This window comes from Trichomycterus rosablanca, chromosome 4 (assembly GCF_030014385.1).
Source record: "Trichomycterus rosablanca isolate fTriRos1 chromosome 4, fTriRos1.hap1, whole genome shotgun sequence".
Taxonomy (NCBI): domain Eukaryota; kingdom Metazoa; phylum Chordata; class Actinopteri; order Siluriformes; family Trichomycteridae; genus Trichomycterus; species Trichomycterus rosablanca.
The window spans coordinates 874,893-891,171 of record NC_085991.1 but is presented as its reverse complement, the minus strand read 5'-3'; the positions used below and the strand labels follow the sequence as shown (position 1 = coordinate 891,171).

General features: G+C 42.7%; 1 protein-coding gene across 1 annotated transcript; it reads left to right on the top strand.

Annotated features, from left to right (window-relative positions):
- The first annotated feature begins 345 nt into the window (after positions 1-345).
- c1ql4l (complement component 1, q subcomponent-like 4 like) lies at positions 346-14,089 on the top strand. Its single transcript, XM_062992823.1, has 4 exons — positions 346-543; positions 13,065-13,092; positions 13,340-13,474; positions 13,809-14,089. The coding sequence occupies exons 1-4, from the start codon at positions 346-348 to the stop codon at positions 14,087-14,089; spliced, it is 642 nt and encodes a 213-aa protein (XP_062848893.1).
- The last annotated feature ends 2,190 nt before the right edge of the window (positions 14,090-16,279 follow it).

Sequence of the window (16,279 nt, the reverse complement as noted above, 5' to 3'; positions counted from 1 at the left end):
CTGGTTTAGATATTATATTCCTTTGAACAATGTTCCTAATACACAGGTTAGTAGTTTTATCATTAAGCAACGCACATTAATTACCTATAAAGCGCTGATCAGGAGTTATTGTAGGAATAATACAGTTTTCACTTTTGGGTGTGTTGAAAGCAGAGTAAGAACTCCAGCTGGTATAGCATCAGAGACAACACTGTAGAAAACTCTACAGATCGATGGGTGGGATGAATCGACAGAACACCCGTGACCAGGCTGATGATGGTGTTGTGGGTGTGGCAGGTTCGGTCACAGACTGGATAATGCAGCAGAGACCTTAGACTTTCAGTCCGAGTTAGAAAAATAAAAACCATGGAGGAGAAAGTAAAAACCATGCAGGAGAAAGTAAAAATCCTAACCCTGGAGGAGAAAGTAAAAACCCTGGAAGAGAAAGTAAAAATCCTAACCCTGGAGGAGAAAGTAAAAACCCTGGAGGAGAAAGTAAAAACCCTAACCCTGGAGGAGAAAGTAAAAACCCTGGAGGAGAAAGTAAAAACCCTGGAAGAGAAAGTAAAAACCCTAACCATGGAGGACAGAGTAAGAACCATGGAGGAGAAAATAAAAACCCTGGAAGAGAGCAGGCAGAGCCAAAATACTGAACTGAACTCCAAACTGGAGAAACTGAAAAAGCAAAATGAAGGTAAAATATATAAACACTAAAGGCAGCTGGGCTATATGTATACCTCTCCTGCTAACGTGTAGCATTATTTGGTGTATTTCGTGTACTTTATATATTGTTTGTCCACAATGTGCAAGACAAGCATTGTCTACGACCGACAAACATTATTAGACATCGGAGAACGTTGTAAGGACTTAAACACCCAGCCTGCTTAACACCTAAACCCCCGAACACCCAGCCTGCTTAACACCTAAACCCCCGAACACCCAGCCTGCTTAACACCTGTTAGGTTTTTAACATAACATCATTATTAAACATAAATTACATCCAGACCACATGGTCTATTGTTCAACATGTCGCCGGCTAGGCTCTCTCCCTGACTCCTACAGAAAGGGGGGGGAGGCAGAGCCCGGGGCTTGTTAGCACACTTCATTGGCTCCACCAGCAGTAAAGGAGGAGGAGCCTAGCTGAGTTTAAAAACTGGCGGGGAAGAGAGGCGCGGCCTCTTTCTTACGTGGTGTGTCTAGACTGCAGGAGTAAGGAGCGCCGGCCGGCTTAGCTCTGATATATATTCACAGATTATTTTTACACTTAATAAAGTGTTTTAAAGAGTACTTTCTGGACTTCTCGACTGCTTTCTTCAGGACCTTTTTGAACCAAAAGATTCATCCTAACAAATGGTAGCCAGAGGATGGTTCAGGAGGTCTGAGGATAGCATCGAATTAATTCAGCTGATCAAGGTAAGACCAGGAATTCTGAAAAAATCTTTTGTACTCAGTACAAGGCGCGCGCCTGCTTAAGGTAAACAGACGTTCTCTGTATATATATTAGATGCATTTATTATTTAGCGTACTGAGTGTGAAAGTGAATCTCAGAATCTGTAAGTGTCTGATTAAATTACTAAAGTATTATTAGATAGTTTAAAACTGTGAATATATGTTGGAGCTAAAAAATTTATGTTTCCTGATTGCTGAGTTTGAATCAGACCGAGCAAAATAAACGGTAAAGGGCTGTTCGGCAGAGGCTTCACCCGGAACACCATTGGAGCGAAACGTGTCTGTCTGTTTCAAAAGCAGGGGCGCGTGATTCGAAAGATCTAAGTTTTAACGAGTCTGGGACTGGGTTAATTCTATAGATCTCAAATTTTCGAGCGTTGGATCTAGAAGTCTGGCAGTTTGAAAAACGAGATTCTATGATTCGAGCGTTGGAAATAATAGGGTCTGGCAGTTTAAAAAACGAGATTCTATAATTCGAGCGTTGTAAAACCTAGGGTCTGGCAGTTTAAAAAACGGGATTCTATGAATGAGCAAACGTTGGAAATCTATTACCTGGCAGTTCAAAGGACGGGGTTCTATGATTTGAACGTGGAAATCTTAGGCGTCTGGCAGTTTAAAAAACGGGATTCTATGAAAAAGATTGTCCTAAAATTCGGACTTGACGGTTTTGGGAACGGAGTTCGGTTAATTAGACTACTTTAAATTCTAAATTTGGTTCGAAAACAGTACATCGGGAGTTTGTTTGTCAGTGTTTCTGTGCGTATTTATATGTAACCTTTTGTTTGTCCGCCATCTTGCACAAGCGTGTTTTTCTGTCTGTCCGCCATTTTGGCTTTCTGTCTGTCCGCCATTTTGTCTTGGGAATGCAACGTGGTCTCCCGTCTATCCGCCATTTTGTTTCTTGAGAACGCAGCGTGGCTTTCTGTCTGTCCGCCATTTTGGCTCTGTCTGTACGCCATTTTGTCTTGGGAATGCAACGTGGTCTCCCGTCTATCCGCCATTTTGTTTCTTGAGAACGCAGCGTGGTTTCTTTTGTTCGGCGGCCATTTTGGACCAGAGAGCTGAGCGTGGTTTTCTGTCTGTCCACCATTTTGGCTCTGGGAGAGCTGAGCGTGGTTTTCTGTCTGTCCACCATTTTGGCTCTGGGAGAGCTGAGCGTGGTTTTCTGTGTATCCGCCATTTTTGGCTCTATGTGAGCAGCTTGCCGTATCTTGTCCATCGGCTATCTTTGTCTTTGTACGCCTGGATTGGGTAAGTGCTGCAGTTAATTTTATAATCAACTTTATTTTTATAATCTTAAGATAACTGAGTTAAGATGAAGTATTCATGGTACCTTATTAAGTGTGTTTTAAGGTAGATAGCGTTCTTGAACTTTAAGGTTCTTAAACCAGGAAAGGGGGTACTTAGAGTGGAATTCATCCATGTGTGACATAGGACATTTTCACACATAATTAAGGAAAATCTCCTTAATCAGAGTTGTTATAGTGAATAAGATTAAAATTTTGTGAGTAACACAGCGCTTGTTAGTCGTGATAGGAGATTTGCTGGGTGTATTGGTGCATGTATTATTGAGAGATTGCTATATTGTTTCTTTGTTTAATGTATGGGGTAGTGCTGGACAATAATTCGACATCAAAATGTCGCAAGTGGGGAATGTTTCAATAGCGGGGATATGATTTTAAACAAATTCGATCAATACACATACATACACGAATCCAGTGCTTAGTGTTACCGCTCTGATCACACTGGTTACTGTAACACAGTAGTTTTTAAAGCACATTTCACAGACTGTAATTTTGCTTTTGCTTAAGTATGTTTTGTATTAGTAATTGTTACATTTTGAATAGCATCTGTTACCGAGCAAAATAATAAAAAAAACCGCTAAAGAAATCGCGAATTCAGTGAGTTGCGACAGGGAGTCGAGTCTTTTGTCTCGGTTCCTTTTGAAGAGCCGCGTATTTACATGGCGACTGCCGGAAGAGTCGGTTCCTTTGTTTCGGTTAGAAGAGCCGATTCATGGATTCGAATCATTTTACGACACATCGCTAGTGATTATACAAGTTGAAAAAGTTTTATGTCATTTGAAATGACGCATTACACATCCCTAACTGTTTTAATTGTTGTATCAACATGTTTCTTCTATTACATTTGAATTAAAAACTACTGTTGAGGTTTGTATCCACTCCCGTTTACATTACACAGAGGAGACCCCCTGCTGTTTACTCGGTGAGTACATTTTAAATGCGTTACTTTCTACTTTTTGCTTGAGTGGATTTTCAAAGTAGTAACTTTACTCGTAATTGAGTAAAGATTCATTAAGGTAATAGTACTTTTACTTGAATACAATTTTTGGTACTCTTTCCACCTCTGATTGGGACATATGGTAATATATTAGATTATATATTGTCAAAGCTTATGTTTATTTGAGAGTGATGTCGTGTTTTTCACTGTGTACAAATGCTGAATACAAGTAAAAGGTAAAAGCTAACATGTTACTGTTTCTAAAATATTGTGTAGTTGTAAAGAGTGAGATTTCATAGCCCTATAAATCTTATGAGGTGTGATCATTTGTTTGCCTCTTGAATTAAATTGGAAATAATGCCTGAAGGTACCACTATTTCTGTACAAGACAGGGACTCTGATCCCTTCTGGATTTGTGCAGAATTTTCTTTCTGTCTCTGTCTGCTACAGAAATATCCGTAGTTATACTAAGTGATCTTGAGGGTTATACTTATCTAACTCGGTTAGTGCCAAATTATGTTCTATAACTGAAAGGAAAACATCTCACGTATCAAGTTAATGATTGTATAAATACTACAGTGTACTTCTAAAATTGAACATTATTATCAAATGCTGTAATGTACTTAATCCTACCACTTTTTACTAATTGCAGGAGATGGTGAACATCATGACTGTATTACTCTATCTATTTTTTCTGGGCCTGATAGGAATCCTGAATTGGAAATGTTTGTGAAAGGATTTGCATCCAGAGATGCTGCAACAGACAGGAAACAAGTGGGCTTAGTTAAAATTTTAGCAAATGATACTTTGTGTCATTGTCCCTCCTATTCAATTTAAGTGGAACTATTTAAGTAAAGTTTTGTTCCAATTTTACAGGACAATGCCAGAGGTGACACTGCCGACAAAGCTGTTGCACACCTTCCACTGCTCACTAACGACATTATTTGTTTACAGGTCCAGCTAACACCAGACTTTGATTGAACTAACTTTAAAATTCTGTGCTTTCCAACAGGATAAACACATTTAGAAGGTTTATTTAATATTTTATTTTCAAGATTTGATTGTAAAATTTGAAAAAGGGGGGAGTATTATGGCAGGAATAAGAATTTATGTTTAAAATGCCGCTTTGTGTATTAAATCCTGTGATACATTGTGCTGGGGCAGCTGGACTGGCAGACCTACGGATATGCATGCAGATTCAGGTACGTATATGCATGCAGATTCAGGGACGCCTGGTGAAGGTAATCTTTTGCGACCCTGCGGTCACATATGAGGACATTACATTTTGGTTTTGTTATGCCTTATTCCTTGACCTGCTAAACCTAGACCGATTGTTCCCATTAGTGGACACTTTTGTCTGCCAGCTAGTGGTAGCAAAAGTACTAGAACACTAATAAAGTTTGTTTGCTTCTTTATTAAGATTTTGACGTTATGTTTTGCACTTTGGTTACATCTATGACAGGAGCGGTGGTTGCTCATTGCACGGGATTCAGGTTATATCGGGCACAGACATGGACAGTTCAGTGTCTCTGGTTCGCCTCGCTGGCATGTCTTTGGACTGTGGGAGGAAACCGGAGCACCCGGGGAAAACCCACATGCGGGCTCCGCGGAGGGGGGACCTTCTTGCTGTGACAGTGTGCGACGGTACTACCCACTGAGCCACCGTGTCGCCCAACTAATAAGGTTAAAAACAAAAGGAATAGGAAAAATGCATTGAAAAAATCAAAGCTCGGGTCTCAGGAGATTAAATATAATTGCTTACACGGACTCCGGTAAGATTCAATTTAATTGGTAATATTTTTTGGAAATTGTTAATTGGCAATTGGTAATATTTGATGCTTGTGTTGTATCCGATGAATCTTTTCTAGCTAATTGATCAGGTCAACTCACTCAGTTTATACTATATAGTTTATTGAAGAAGTTAGGTTGGTTCAATGTGGTGCAGTAAACCTTGTGGCAATACTATGCATGATCATAGATGAGTGGCAGACGAGTGCAATTTAAAGATTGAGGGAATAGTGAGAAGAAAATAACTTGTTAGGAGAGAAGTACATGAAGGGGGGTGACTGGAGACCCAGGTCATAGGTTTCACAGACACACAGCAACCCAGCGGGGGGTTGAGGCCATAAACTGCAGGCCCTGCATGAGTAAAGAGAAGTCTGATATTTAATCTACTGTGTACTGGCTGAGGATGGTGGACACTTATGCAGTACCAAAGATGATGTAAAAATTATGAATACCAGATCTTGCAGATGTGTGTCATGGCTGTTGTTGCATTCTGATGTTTGAGTAAAGCAGTGTTCAAGAGACATATGGGGTGCTGAGGTACAGAATGCCAAAGTAATGACATCATCAGACAAGAGGAAGTGGAAGCTGATGTGAGACTGGATGGAGACGTTATGCAGTGCAATCTCAAGCCCGTGTGGAACAGTAGTATGCTTTAATAGCATTCACCTGTAGATCTGGGTTCTATAATAAAAAGTGAGGGATTTGGTAACAACATCATATAGAGGGTTTGGATGTATTTTACAGTAGGGTATTAGAAAAACAGAGACTATGTAGAAAAAAGGTTCAGTTGCAAAAGTAAATTAGATAGGGCTGTAGGAGCTTGTGTTTTAGTGAGAATAGGGGTGCAGGTACCATAGTGATGTAGGGTTAATGAAATTTGTAGGGCAATGTAACAACAATATATCAGAGATAATATAGGTATGGAGGATAGGGAAAGTATTAAAATATTGAATACAGGCTACTATCGAATAGTCTAGCAGACACTAGAAGGTATATAGTAACTGATTGGGGATCAGTGAGGTTTAGTTAGGCATGAGGGAAAGTGTATGTGTATGGAATTGTCACAAGGATACTGTGAGTTTAGTTACTAATAAGATACGTGTAGTAAGTTTAGATAATTCATATGAAGTGGATAAATTAGGTTTATGTATATTAATAATATTGAGATTTTGCAGACTAGAGAAAATATAAGTAGGCATATATTGCTGTTCTGTAGATTATGATAGAGAAACATGAGGAGTTTAATACAGAGAAGTGTCATGTGGTGGAAAGAGCAGATGCTCACAGAGAGTAGAGAGGGGTTTATTATTGTGATAGCAATAAACGCTAGTGAAGCATGAATGCTAGGTATGCAGACTAGGTTGGTAGTATTTTGCAGTGAGTTAACTAAATGGAACTGTTTAAGTAGAGTTTAATGTGATTCAAGATAGCCAAAGTGGATCAAAGTGCTGAGATAGTATAGGTTGGTAGTACTTTGCAGTGAGTTAACTAAATGGAACTGTTTAAGTAGAGTTTAATGTGATTCAAGAAAGCCAAAGTGGATCAAAGCGCTGGTGATGATGAGCATGAGGGATTGGCTGACTAGGAGCAGGAGATGGTCATGTGAGAGTCTGTTGGATTGTGGGAAATGGAGTCTGTATTGTTAGAAGCAGGAGGTGTGTTAGTACCAGTGACCAAAAGTTGGGGTAAAAAATCTGAATGAATAAATAATATAAGTCAGGGGTTTGTAGGACTGATGGAAGTTGATATAGCAGAGCTGTTGTTATTTTAAGTATGGCAGAGTAAATAATAAATAGTGGATTGGTGATTTTGTATTGGGAAAAATGTGATTTAGAAAATTTGAAGGCTCTCTAGCATGCGGCGATGATGAAGTAGAATAAGTGTAGAAAATGTTAGATGTAATGTGTATGTACCTTCTGCTCTGATCAGTTTGAACTGTATGAAGTGGAAGTTTATATAGCAGGAAGGGTTAATGCAGTATGAGAGACAAGTAATGAAGTATATGTTTGTTTCCATAGGACCATTGTCGGTCGCTGTGATGTAATTGTTTGTTTCCAGGGGATCACTGTCGATTGCCCTGAAGTATATGTTTGTTTCCATAGGACCACTGTCGGTCGCGGTGAAGTAATTGTTTGTTTCCAGGGGATCACTGTCGATTGCCTTGAAGTATATGTTTGTTTCCATAGGGCCATTGTCGGTCGCGGTGAAGTAATTGTTTGTTTCCAGGGGATCACTGTCGATTGCCCTGAAGTATATGTTTGTTTCCATAGGGCCATTGTCGGTCGCGGTGAAGTAATTGTTTGTTTCCAGGGGATCACGTCGATTGCCCTGAACTATATGTTTGTTTCCATAGGGCCATTGTCGGTCGCGGTGAAGTAATTGTTTGTTTCCAGGGGATCACTGTCGATTGCCTTGAAGTATATGTTTGTTTCCATAGGACCACTGTCGGTCGCGGTGAAGTAATTGTTTGTTTCCAGGGGATCACTGTCGATTGCCCTGAAGTATATGTTTGTTTCCATAGGACCACTGTCGGTCGCGGTGAAGTAATTGTTTGTTTCCAGGGGATCACTGTCGATTGCCCTGAAGTATATGTTTGTTTCCATAGGACCATTGTCGGTCGCGGTGAAGTAATTGTTTGTTTCCAGGGGATCACTGTCGATTGCCCTGAAGTATATGTTTGTTTCCATAGGGCCATTGTCGGTCGCGGTGAAGTAATTGTTTGTTTCCAGGGGATCACTGTCGATTGCCCTGAAGTATATGTTTGTTTCCATAGGGCCATTGTCGGTCGCGGTGAAGTAATTGTTTGTTTCCAGTAGACACTGTTGTTGTACTGAGGTTTACGTTCTTTTGTCTGAGTTGTGTTTGGACAACCGAGTGAGTTGTGCCAGTGAATGTTAAAAGAATACTCGTATTCTTCGACTAGGCAGGAATCTTCTGTTCTAGGGTGTGTCTCGTTAAAACCAGTTTATCTTTGTCTTAATACGTGTTACAGATTTTGCTCGAAAGGTTGTTTAAAGCGGTCTAAAATGTCTAATTTAACACATAGAGAATTTATCCATGTCTCACCCACTAACTCAGGAACCAACTCCAACCAACATCAAAGCTTATAAAGACAATTACACCTGTTTCAGGAGCAACAAACCAGAACCGATAAACAGGGGACATTTTTCAGAAGGGATGTGTGTATGAATGGGTGTCTGTCGCTAAAACACTGAATGAACTGCCAAAGGCAGCTCACTTGCGGCCCTGACGCTAACCTTCCTTACTCGCCGGCGCCACATTGGTGTCAGAAGTGGGATCGTGGTGTTTGGGTGGCTCTGATGGTTTGGTGAGCCAATATGCCCGGTCTGTCGGAGTGCGCTAGCCCAGGTGGCTGTAGGGGCAGGGTGCCCGGTCCAGCAGTGGGTGGAAGAGCGACTCGGCAGTGTAATGGGGTGCGGTCCGGACATGGAGCCACCCAGTGGACGCTGGTGAGTGGGTCACCGGGACGGTTGACCATTAGGGAGGGGACAGTGTAGCGTCGCCACTGGGTCTGGCACGGGCTTTACCCAGAAAGCCTTGCGGCAGTGGTGTCTAAGCTCACCGTGGCCGTGTATCCCGTTGTTGGGAGTGGGGTGGCTGCGGTGAGGGCTGGGTAAGTAGCTTATATGTTTGTCTGTTGTATGATTGTATGTGTGTATGAATGGGTTAAGTGGCTAGAAGGGATGTTTGGGCCATGGAAGGAAGTTATTACGGGTTTAGTGATGTCAGTATGAGAGTGTGGGATTGGCAATTTTAGTGGTATGTTGAGAATTCTCTTGTAGATAATTAGAAATAATTACTGATAAATGTTAGTGTGGCTCCTCTTTCACTGACAAAGGTATGGTGGGTATGCCTTGACTCCTGGTGAGTCCAAAGGATCCGGTGTGGTTAGAGTCCATGCCAGTTTGGTTAGAGTCCAAACTCAAAGCCTGGTACCAGGACAGTTGGTCCGAGTCCAACTGTGAAAGCCTGAACGGGTTCAGGTCGGTTGGTTAAAGTCCAACCGTTTGTGTGGTAAGTTATTTTCTGGTCCGTGTCGAGCAGTCGGCCCTGAAAACCAATATAGCAATTGCTTTGTGGAATAATCAGTGGAATTGATTAAGTTTCCTATTGCATGGTTAGCAATTGGTTAGTAAAGTCAGTGAGGCTAGAACTGGTCAGGGAAACTACTTACCGGGGTCTTGGTGAGGTCAGTATGTGTAGGATTGGTAATTTTAGTGATATGTTGTTGTTGTGGTATCCCGTGCATCAGGGTATTAATAGAAAATTTTGTGATAGAAGTAGTGTGTAGAGGAAGCAGAGGGGGGCAGGATCCACCAGTTATCCAGATGGTGTTGGCTGATTTGTCGAGATATCAGGTTGATGATGATGAGGAGGATACCCTTGAAGGTGGGCCGGAAGACCCACTTCGAGCGGCATAAGTGCTACTAACTCTGCTTAATTAAAGGTAAAACCGACCAGACAAGACGAGGAGAGAGGACCAGCACTACTAATCACACACCGTGATGAAGGAAGGAGACTCGGAAGGACTGGCAGAGGCAGACACTGAGGGGACTGGAAGACCCACTCCAAGGGACAGAAGTGCCACTAACTGGACCTGCCTACAGGGAACTAAACACAGCAGAAAACCCGACAAAACCAACCATGTGGAAGAAGAGTCCAGCGGAATCAACGGAGCGGAACAAGACGAGGGGGGAGAATTTAGTTAGACTAGGAGACAAAAACATAAACATATAGTTCGCAGACACATAGACCATCTTTGAAAACACTAGTTAAGTGCAACACACATAGCTTTAGCTACAAAAACGCAAGGGGTTAGTTCAGGATTGTTTACAATGTGTAATGGTTCTGTGGCGTTTGTGGGACTTACCACTCTTCCCTGACGTCACAGGCCTTACAGAGCAGTACAGAGCTAGGCCTTTAATACTAGGCCAGCTCGTTAGGGTGGACGACCTGCAGCTGCGGCTCCCTTATTTAAGGGTACGCCGCCTGGCTGCAGGTGTCGCACCTTTTGTCTTGTTTGCTCCTTTTGTTTTGGGCACTGCGGTGTCCGTGGGGACTGCTGACGGCTCCCCCACGCTTCTTTTGTAGTTTTAGAGGTACCCCCGGTGGCATTAGGCCATCAGGGTGTGTAGACTGCAAGGTTGAGGTAATTAGCTTTTCTTTTACCTTCTTAGAAGTAGCGTGGTGCGATGTCGTGCAGTCCTCGTACTGTGTTTATTTTACCCGTTAGCATTTAGCATTAGCGGGTGAAGCCAGCCCCGTGACACGGCGCTGGTCCTCTCCCCGCTAATGTTTACCTAGCTAACCTAGCTGTGGTATTCGGCAGCCGGTGGGTGGCGTCTCGGTAAGACACTCAGTTGGTCTGCCAGCACCCCCGGTTCGAATCCGCACTAGGAGCTTGGGTAACTGTTGTGTTAACCGGTTTTCTTTACTCTGTTTTGTGTGCTTTAACAGATTGGCTCTAGCTGCGGCTGATGAAGGGGCCGTCTGTTACCCCGAACTGCGCCTGAGGCGATTTCGGGGCTTTGTAGCGTAAAACAAGTATTCTGGGATTCAGCAACCGCTGGGTGGCGACACCGCTAAGTGCGCGGCTGTCCTGCCAGCCGCCCCGGTTCGAATCCGCACCCTTTTGTGTGCTTTAACAGATTGGCTCTAGCTGCGGCTGATAACGGAGCCGTCTGTTACCTCGAACTGCGCCTGAGGCGATTTCGAGGCTTTGTAGCCGAAAGTAATTGTAGCGCCTTAAGCGCATGAAGTCATCTGCTTTCCCCCGCGGCAGCAGCGCGCTGGTTACGCGCCCGGCTCTCACCCGAGCGGCCGGGGTTCGCGCCCAGCGTCTTTTAGTTTTCTTCTTTTCTTTTTGTTGCTGCCTGCATTCCCCAGCTAAAGTCCATCGGGGTTCCTTATGTTTGTTTTTGAGTTCTGTCTTGTGTGTGATGTTCTGTGTTTTCTGTTAATAAATAAACTTTTATTTATTTAAACCTCCGCACTTGAGTCCTTTCTCTCCCACGTGACACAATGTATATATGTTTGGTACTCTGCTATTTTTTAGGAAATGTTTGTGCTGCTGTGGAAACAGGTAAGACCGACAGGGGAGAATCCATAAGACATTAGGAGTCATGCAGAGACACAGGAGCTATGGGCCCCTTCTGAATATCTGCAGCTCCGTCTGGTGGAGGACAACCTGAACGGACTTCCTGTAGAAGCCACGCCCCCATTGTGTTACTGTTTTTATTATTTTTTGTTTGTTTGTTTCAGGGTTAGGAGCTGTTGCGATAGGTACGGTTCCTTTAGTTTAATTGGTAGCCTTTTTATTTTTAGAAACGTTTTATTGTATAAAATTCAGCCCAGTGGCCATGTAGTCAGAAGGGGTTAAATTGGGGGGTTGCTGACGGCTATCCTTATCTCCTGGGATCTAGAAACACCTAACCTATAGTTAAAAGTTATTGTGAAAGCATTAAGATGCTTTCAAGGGGGGCTTGTTAGGTTTTTAACATAACATCATTATTAAACATAAATTACATCCAGACCACATGGTCTATTGTTCAACATGTCGCCGGCTAGGCTCTCTCCCTGACTCCTACAGAAAGGGGGGGGAGGCAGAGCCCGGGGCTTGTTAGCACACTTCATTGGCTCCACCAGCAGTAAAGGAGGAGGAGCCTAGCTGAGTTTAAAAACTGGCGGGGAAGAGAGGCGCGGCCTCTTTCTTACGTGGTGTGTCTAGACTGCAGGAGTAAGGAGCGCCGGCCGGCTTAGCTCTGATATATATTCACAGATTATTTTTACACTTAATAAAGTGTTTTAAAGAGTACTTTCTGGACTTCTCGACTGCTTTCTTCAGGACCTTTTTGAACCAAAAGATTCATCCTAACACACCTAAACCCCCGAACACCCAGCCTGCTTAACACCTAAACCCCCGAACACCCAGCCTGCTTAACACCTAAACCCCCGAACACCCAGCCTGCTTAACACTTAGCCTGAAGTTTCCCGACCTTGTGCTGCCCAGTGTTTTCTTCAGAGGCCCCAAGTTAGTTTCATTTTGGACATTCTCCTTTCTTTCGGCTCGTTCTCGGCTAATAAACATCCAAAAATTAATTAAAATGCACGAACTGATACCTCAGTAAACAAGGAACCAACTACAATCAAATTTGTTTAAAAAGTTTTTTTCTGTTAATTTTTATTTAACGTTATTTGGTAAATGTGCGGTGCATCTGTGCTGAAATGCTAAGGGAGCGTCTACAAAGTGCATGAAGCTGAGGCCTGTACCATCTAATACAGCTGTATTAAGTCCTACAGTATGGTTACAGTAAACATCGAGAAACGCACATTTTAATAAGACGAAGGTTGTAGTAGTTAACTAGTCTCAAGTGACTAGTTAACTGCTTCATCAAAATTTGCGTTTCTACACGTGGGACTTTTAATTTGAAATGTGGTTGTAGTAACTATAGGTCACATCTCGATAGCTCTATATCTTATTTTAAATATAAATAACATCATGTTACCAGAAAGAATAAAAAACTATGACTGTATTTATAAAATATTAATTATTATATTGTTTTATTTTTGCAGATCTGAAGCAGAAGGTTGAAAACCTGCAGAAAGAAAACAAAGGTAAAATAAAAACGTTCAGTTGTCGGATGTTTAGAGAAGCTCATTGTTCGCGAGCGTTAGCGTAATACTTAGTTAGTGTAACTAAAATTCCTGAGCTGCCTGACCCGACTGGTTCCTTCTGTTCTGGGTTGAATTTCTTTATCTTTATGAAATATAACGTGACTCTACATTAAAGATCTGATGTTTTATAATAAATGCTCATTAATTTGATGTAAGATTAAATTTTATCGTGTTTTTGATCCTGCAGAGTGTCGGGTGGCGTTTTCTGCATCTCTGTTCACCTCAGGATCAGGACACATGGGACCCTTCAAAGGTGTAGAGCCTACCATCATCTACAAAAAGGTTCACACCAATTTTGGAAACGGCTACAATTCAGAGACAGGTAAATACGCCAGCTAGTACAGTACAGTACGCTAGTGCTAGCTACATACAGACGCTTAACAGCTACGTTCACCGTCCTTTAGAATTTACTTCTGGCTTTAGTAGTGTAGTGTGACATCTTGTCCTCTGTGGGGTCATCACGTCCTGGGGTGTTCCATCATGTTCTGTGATGAGACTTCATGTCCCGTGGTGTGATGTCATGTCCCATGGTGTGACATCATGTCCTGTGCTGTGACGCCAAATCCTCATAATAAAAAGTCGTTTGTTATAAAGAATAAATGAAATTTCACCTCATTAGTCGAGTCTCTGTATTAACTGGTCCTGTTGGTTCTCAGGGATCTTCACCGTCCCGGTGAGGGGCGTGTACTTCCTGAGGATGTACGCCCACTCTCACACCGGGGTCCGCATGGCCGTCAGGCTGACGAAGAACGGAGAGGATCAGTGCTCCGTCTACTCTCACATGCCCAGTTCCACCAACGGCAACGCCAGCAACGGCATCGTCCTGAGTCTGGAGAAAGGGGACGAGATCTACACCAAACTGTGGGACAACTCCTGGGTTTACGACGACCCGAACAGGTACACCAGTTTCGGAGGGTTCTTACTCTTCCCCCTGTGATTCGTCCACTTATGTGATCACGGCCACAAAGAGCAAAGAGAAAGTTTGTGAACCCTTTGGACTATATGGTCAAAAGTATGTGGACACCTGACTATAAGCTTATAGAGGGACAGTGGGCCTGTGGTAGCCTAGTGGGTAGAGCTTTGGGCTATCAACCGGAAGATTGGTGGTTCAAATCCAGGCTCTGCTATGTAGCCACTGTTGGGTCCTTGAGCAAGGCCCTTAACCCTGTCTGCTCCAGGGGCGCCGTAAGTTGGCTGACCCTGCGCTCTGACCCCAGCTTCCAACACCAGCTGGGATATGCGAAGAAAGAATTTCATTGTACTGTACATCTGTATATGTATATATGACAAATAAAGGATATCTTTCTTTCTTTCTTTCTTTTTTTCTTTCTTTCTTTCTTTCTTTCTTTCTTTCTTTCTTTCTTTCTTTCTTTCTTTCTTTCTTTCTTTCTTTCTTTCTTTCTTTCTTTCTAGTGGAGCTTTGGACTATTAATTGGCTGGAATCCAGGCTCTGCTATGCAGCCACTGTTGGGCCCTTGAGCGTCGCCCTTAACTCTGACCCCAACCTCCAAACAATCTGGGATATGTGGAAAGGAGCATTTGTGAGGTCAGGCAGCAAGAAAATCTGGGTCACAATCAGCATTCCAATTCATGCCACCAATGTTGACAACACTTCAACTCAGTAATCACAAGAGGTGTCTATATACTTTTGGCCACACAGTATATACATATATACAGTATATATATAACTTTTGGCCGTATAATAATTATATAACGTGTGTATCCTGTGCTATTGTGTTTATATTTAACTGAAGCAAGCGTAACATAACAGATAGAGAACCGGAATCCAAAACGCAGCACGTTTTAAGCAGCGCTGGTCAGAAGTTCTAAGATGAAGAACTGAACCTCAGAAGTTGGAGTTACGATATTCTGTTAACAACAGCGTCTTCATCTTCATGGTCATCTACGAGCACAAGAAATAATATTCATTATAACCTAAACTTTACAACATTAAACATCAGAAATAATGAAACGCAGGACTGGCTGCCCAGGACAGGCTGATCTTTATTTTATTTGTACTTCCCTAATGTATGCCAGCATCACAAATCTCTTTCTATTTTGTTTATAAATAGAAAGATTTCACTGCTCCTCTTGTTTCCACCTAGTCGTGTCCAATTCCCTGATTGTAGACCCCCCACCCTGACTGTGGAGAGTCGCAGACTGACATGTGTGCACCACCTTTTTCTTTACTCACAGAAAGCCAGTACGTGCAGGCACCTCTACTAGTCAGCAGGGGGCGCAACTTCAGCAGGTGCCAGGTTTATAGCACAGCTGAATTCGTACCACCACCGGAGATTCATTTGTGGACCGTGGCTATATGTAAAAATACAGAGGGAGTATCGTGGTCCATCCATGCCGAGACCCTCCTGCATCTCACTACAAAGGTCAGCTGATGGCAAGAGGGGAAAAAGCCGGAGTCCTTACCACTTTTCCTCTTGTAGCGGGTGATGATGCAGTAGGACACGATGTAAAGCACAGCGAACAGCAGGAAACAGATCTGCACACACACACACGAACACACACACACGAACACAAGGAATCACCACGACGCCACGTTTCATGGTTAAAACCCTGCAGATGTCAATTCCCTGTCTGCATCATGTACAGGACTGTGAAATTCAGATGGTTTGGGGGCTGCGGTCAGACCTGATACGGAACCCCAGAAGGCTGAAGGTCTTGCTCAAGCGACCCCTGTTCCACGTACTCATAAGAATTCAGCAGCTCTGGTTCAGCCTCATCAGTCAGTAAATAAGTTAAATTAATAATTTAAGCTGCTGTCTAAATACTTTTGACCCTGCAGACTTTACCGTACAGCTGTCAAATGTGGCTCAGAGGAGTAAATCAGGGGGTGTAAATATTTTAAAAATAAAGCCTGTGTAGAGAATATATACGTATGTGTATATAATGTGTGTGTGTTAATACATAGTAAGCATTAGCTTAGCAAACAATAAAACAAATATACAGCTTCCCTGATGGCACGGGCATATTCCAAGATGACAATGCCAGGATTCATCGGGCTCAAATTGTGAAAGAGAGCTTCAGGGAGCGTGAGACATCATTCTCACACATGGATCGGCCACCACAGAGTCCAGACCTGAACCCCGTTGAGAATCTTTGGGATGTGCTG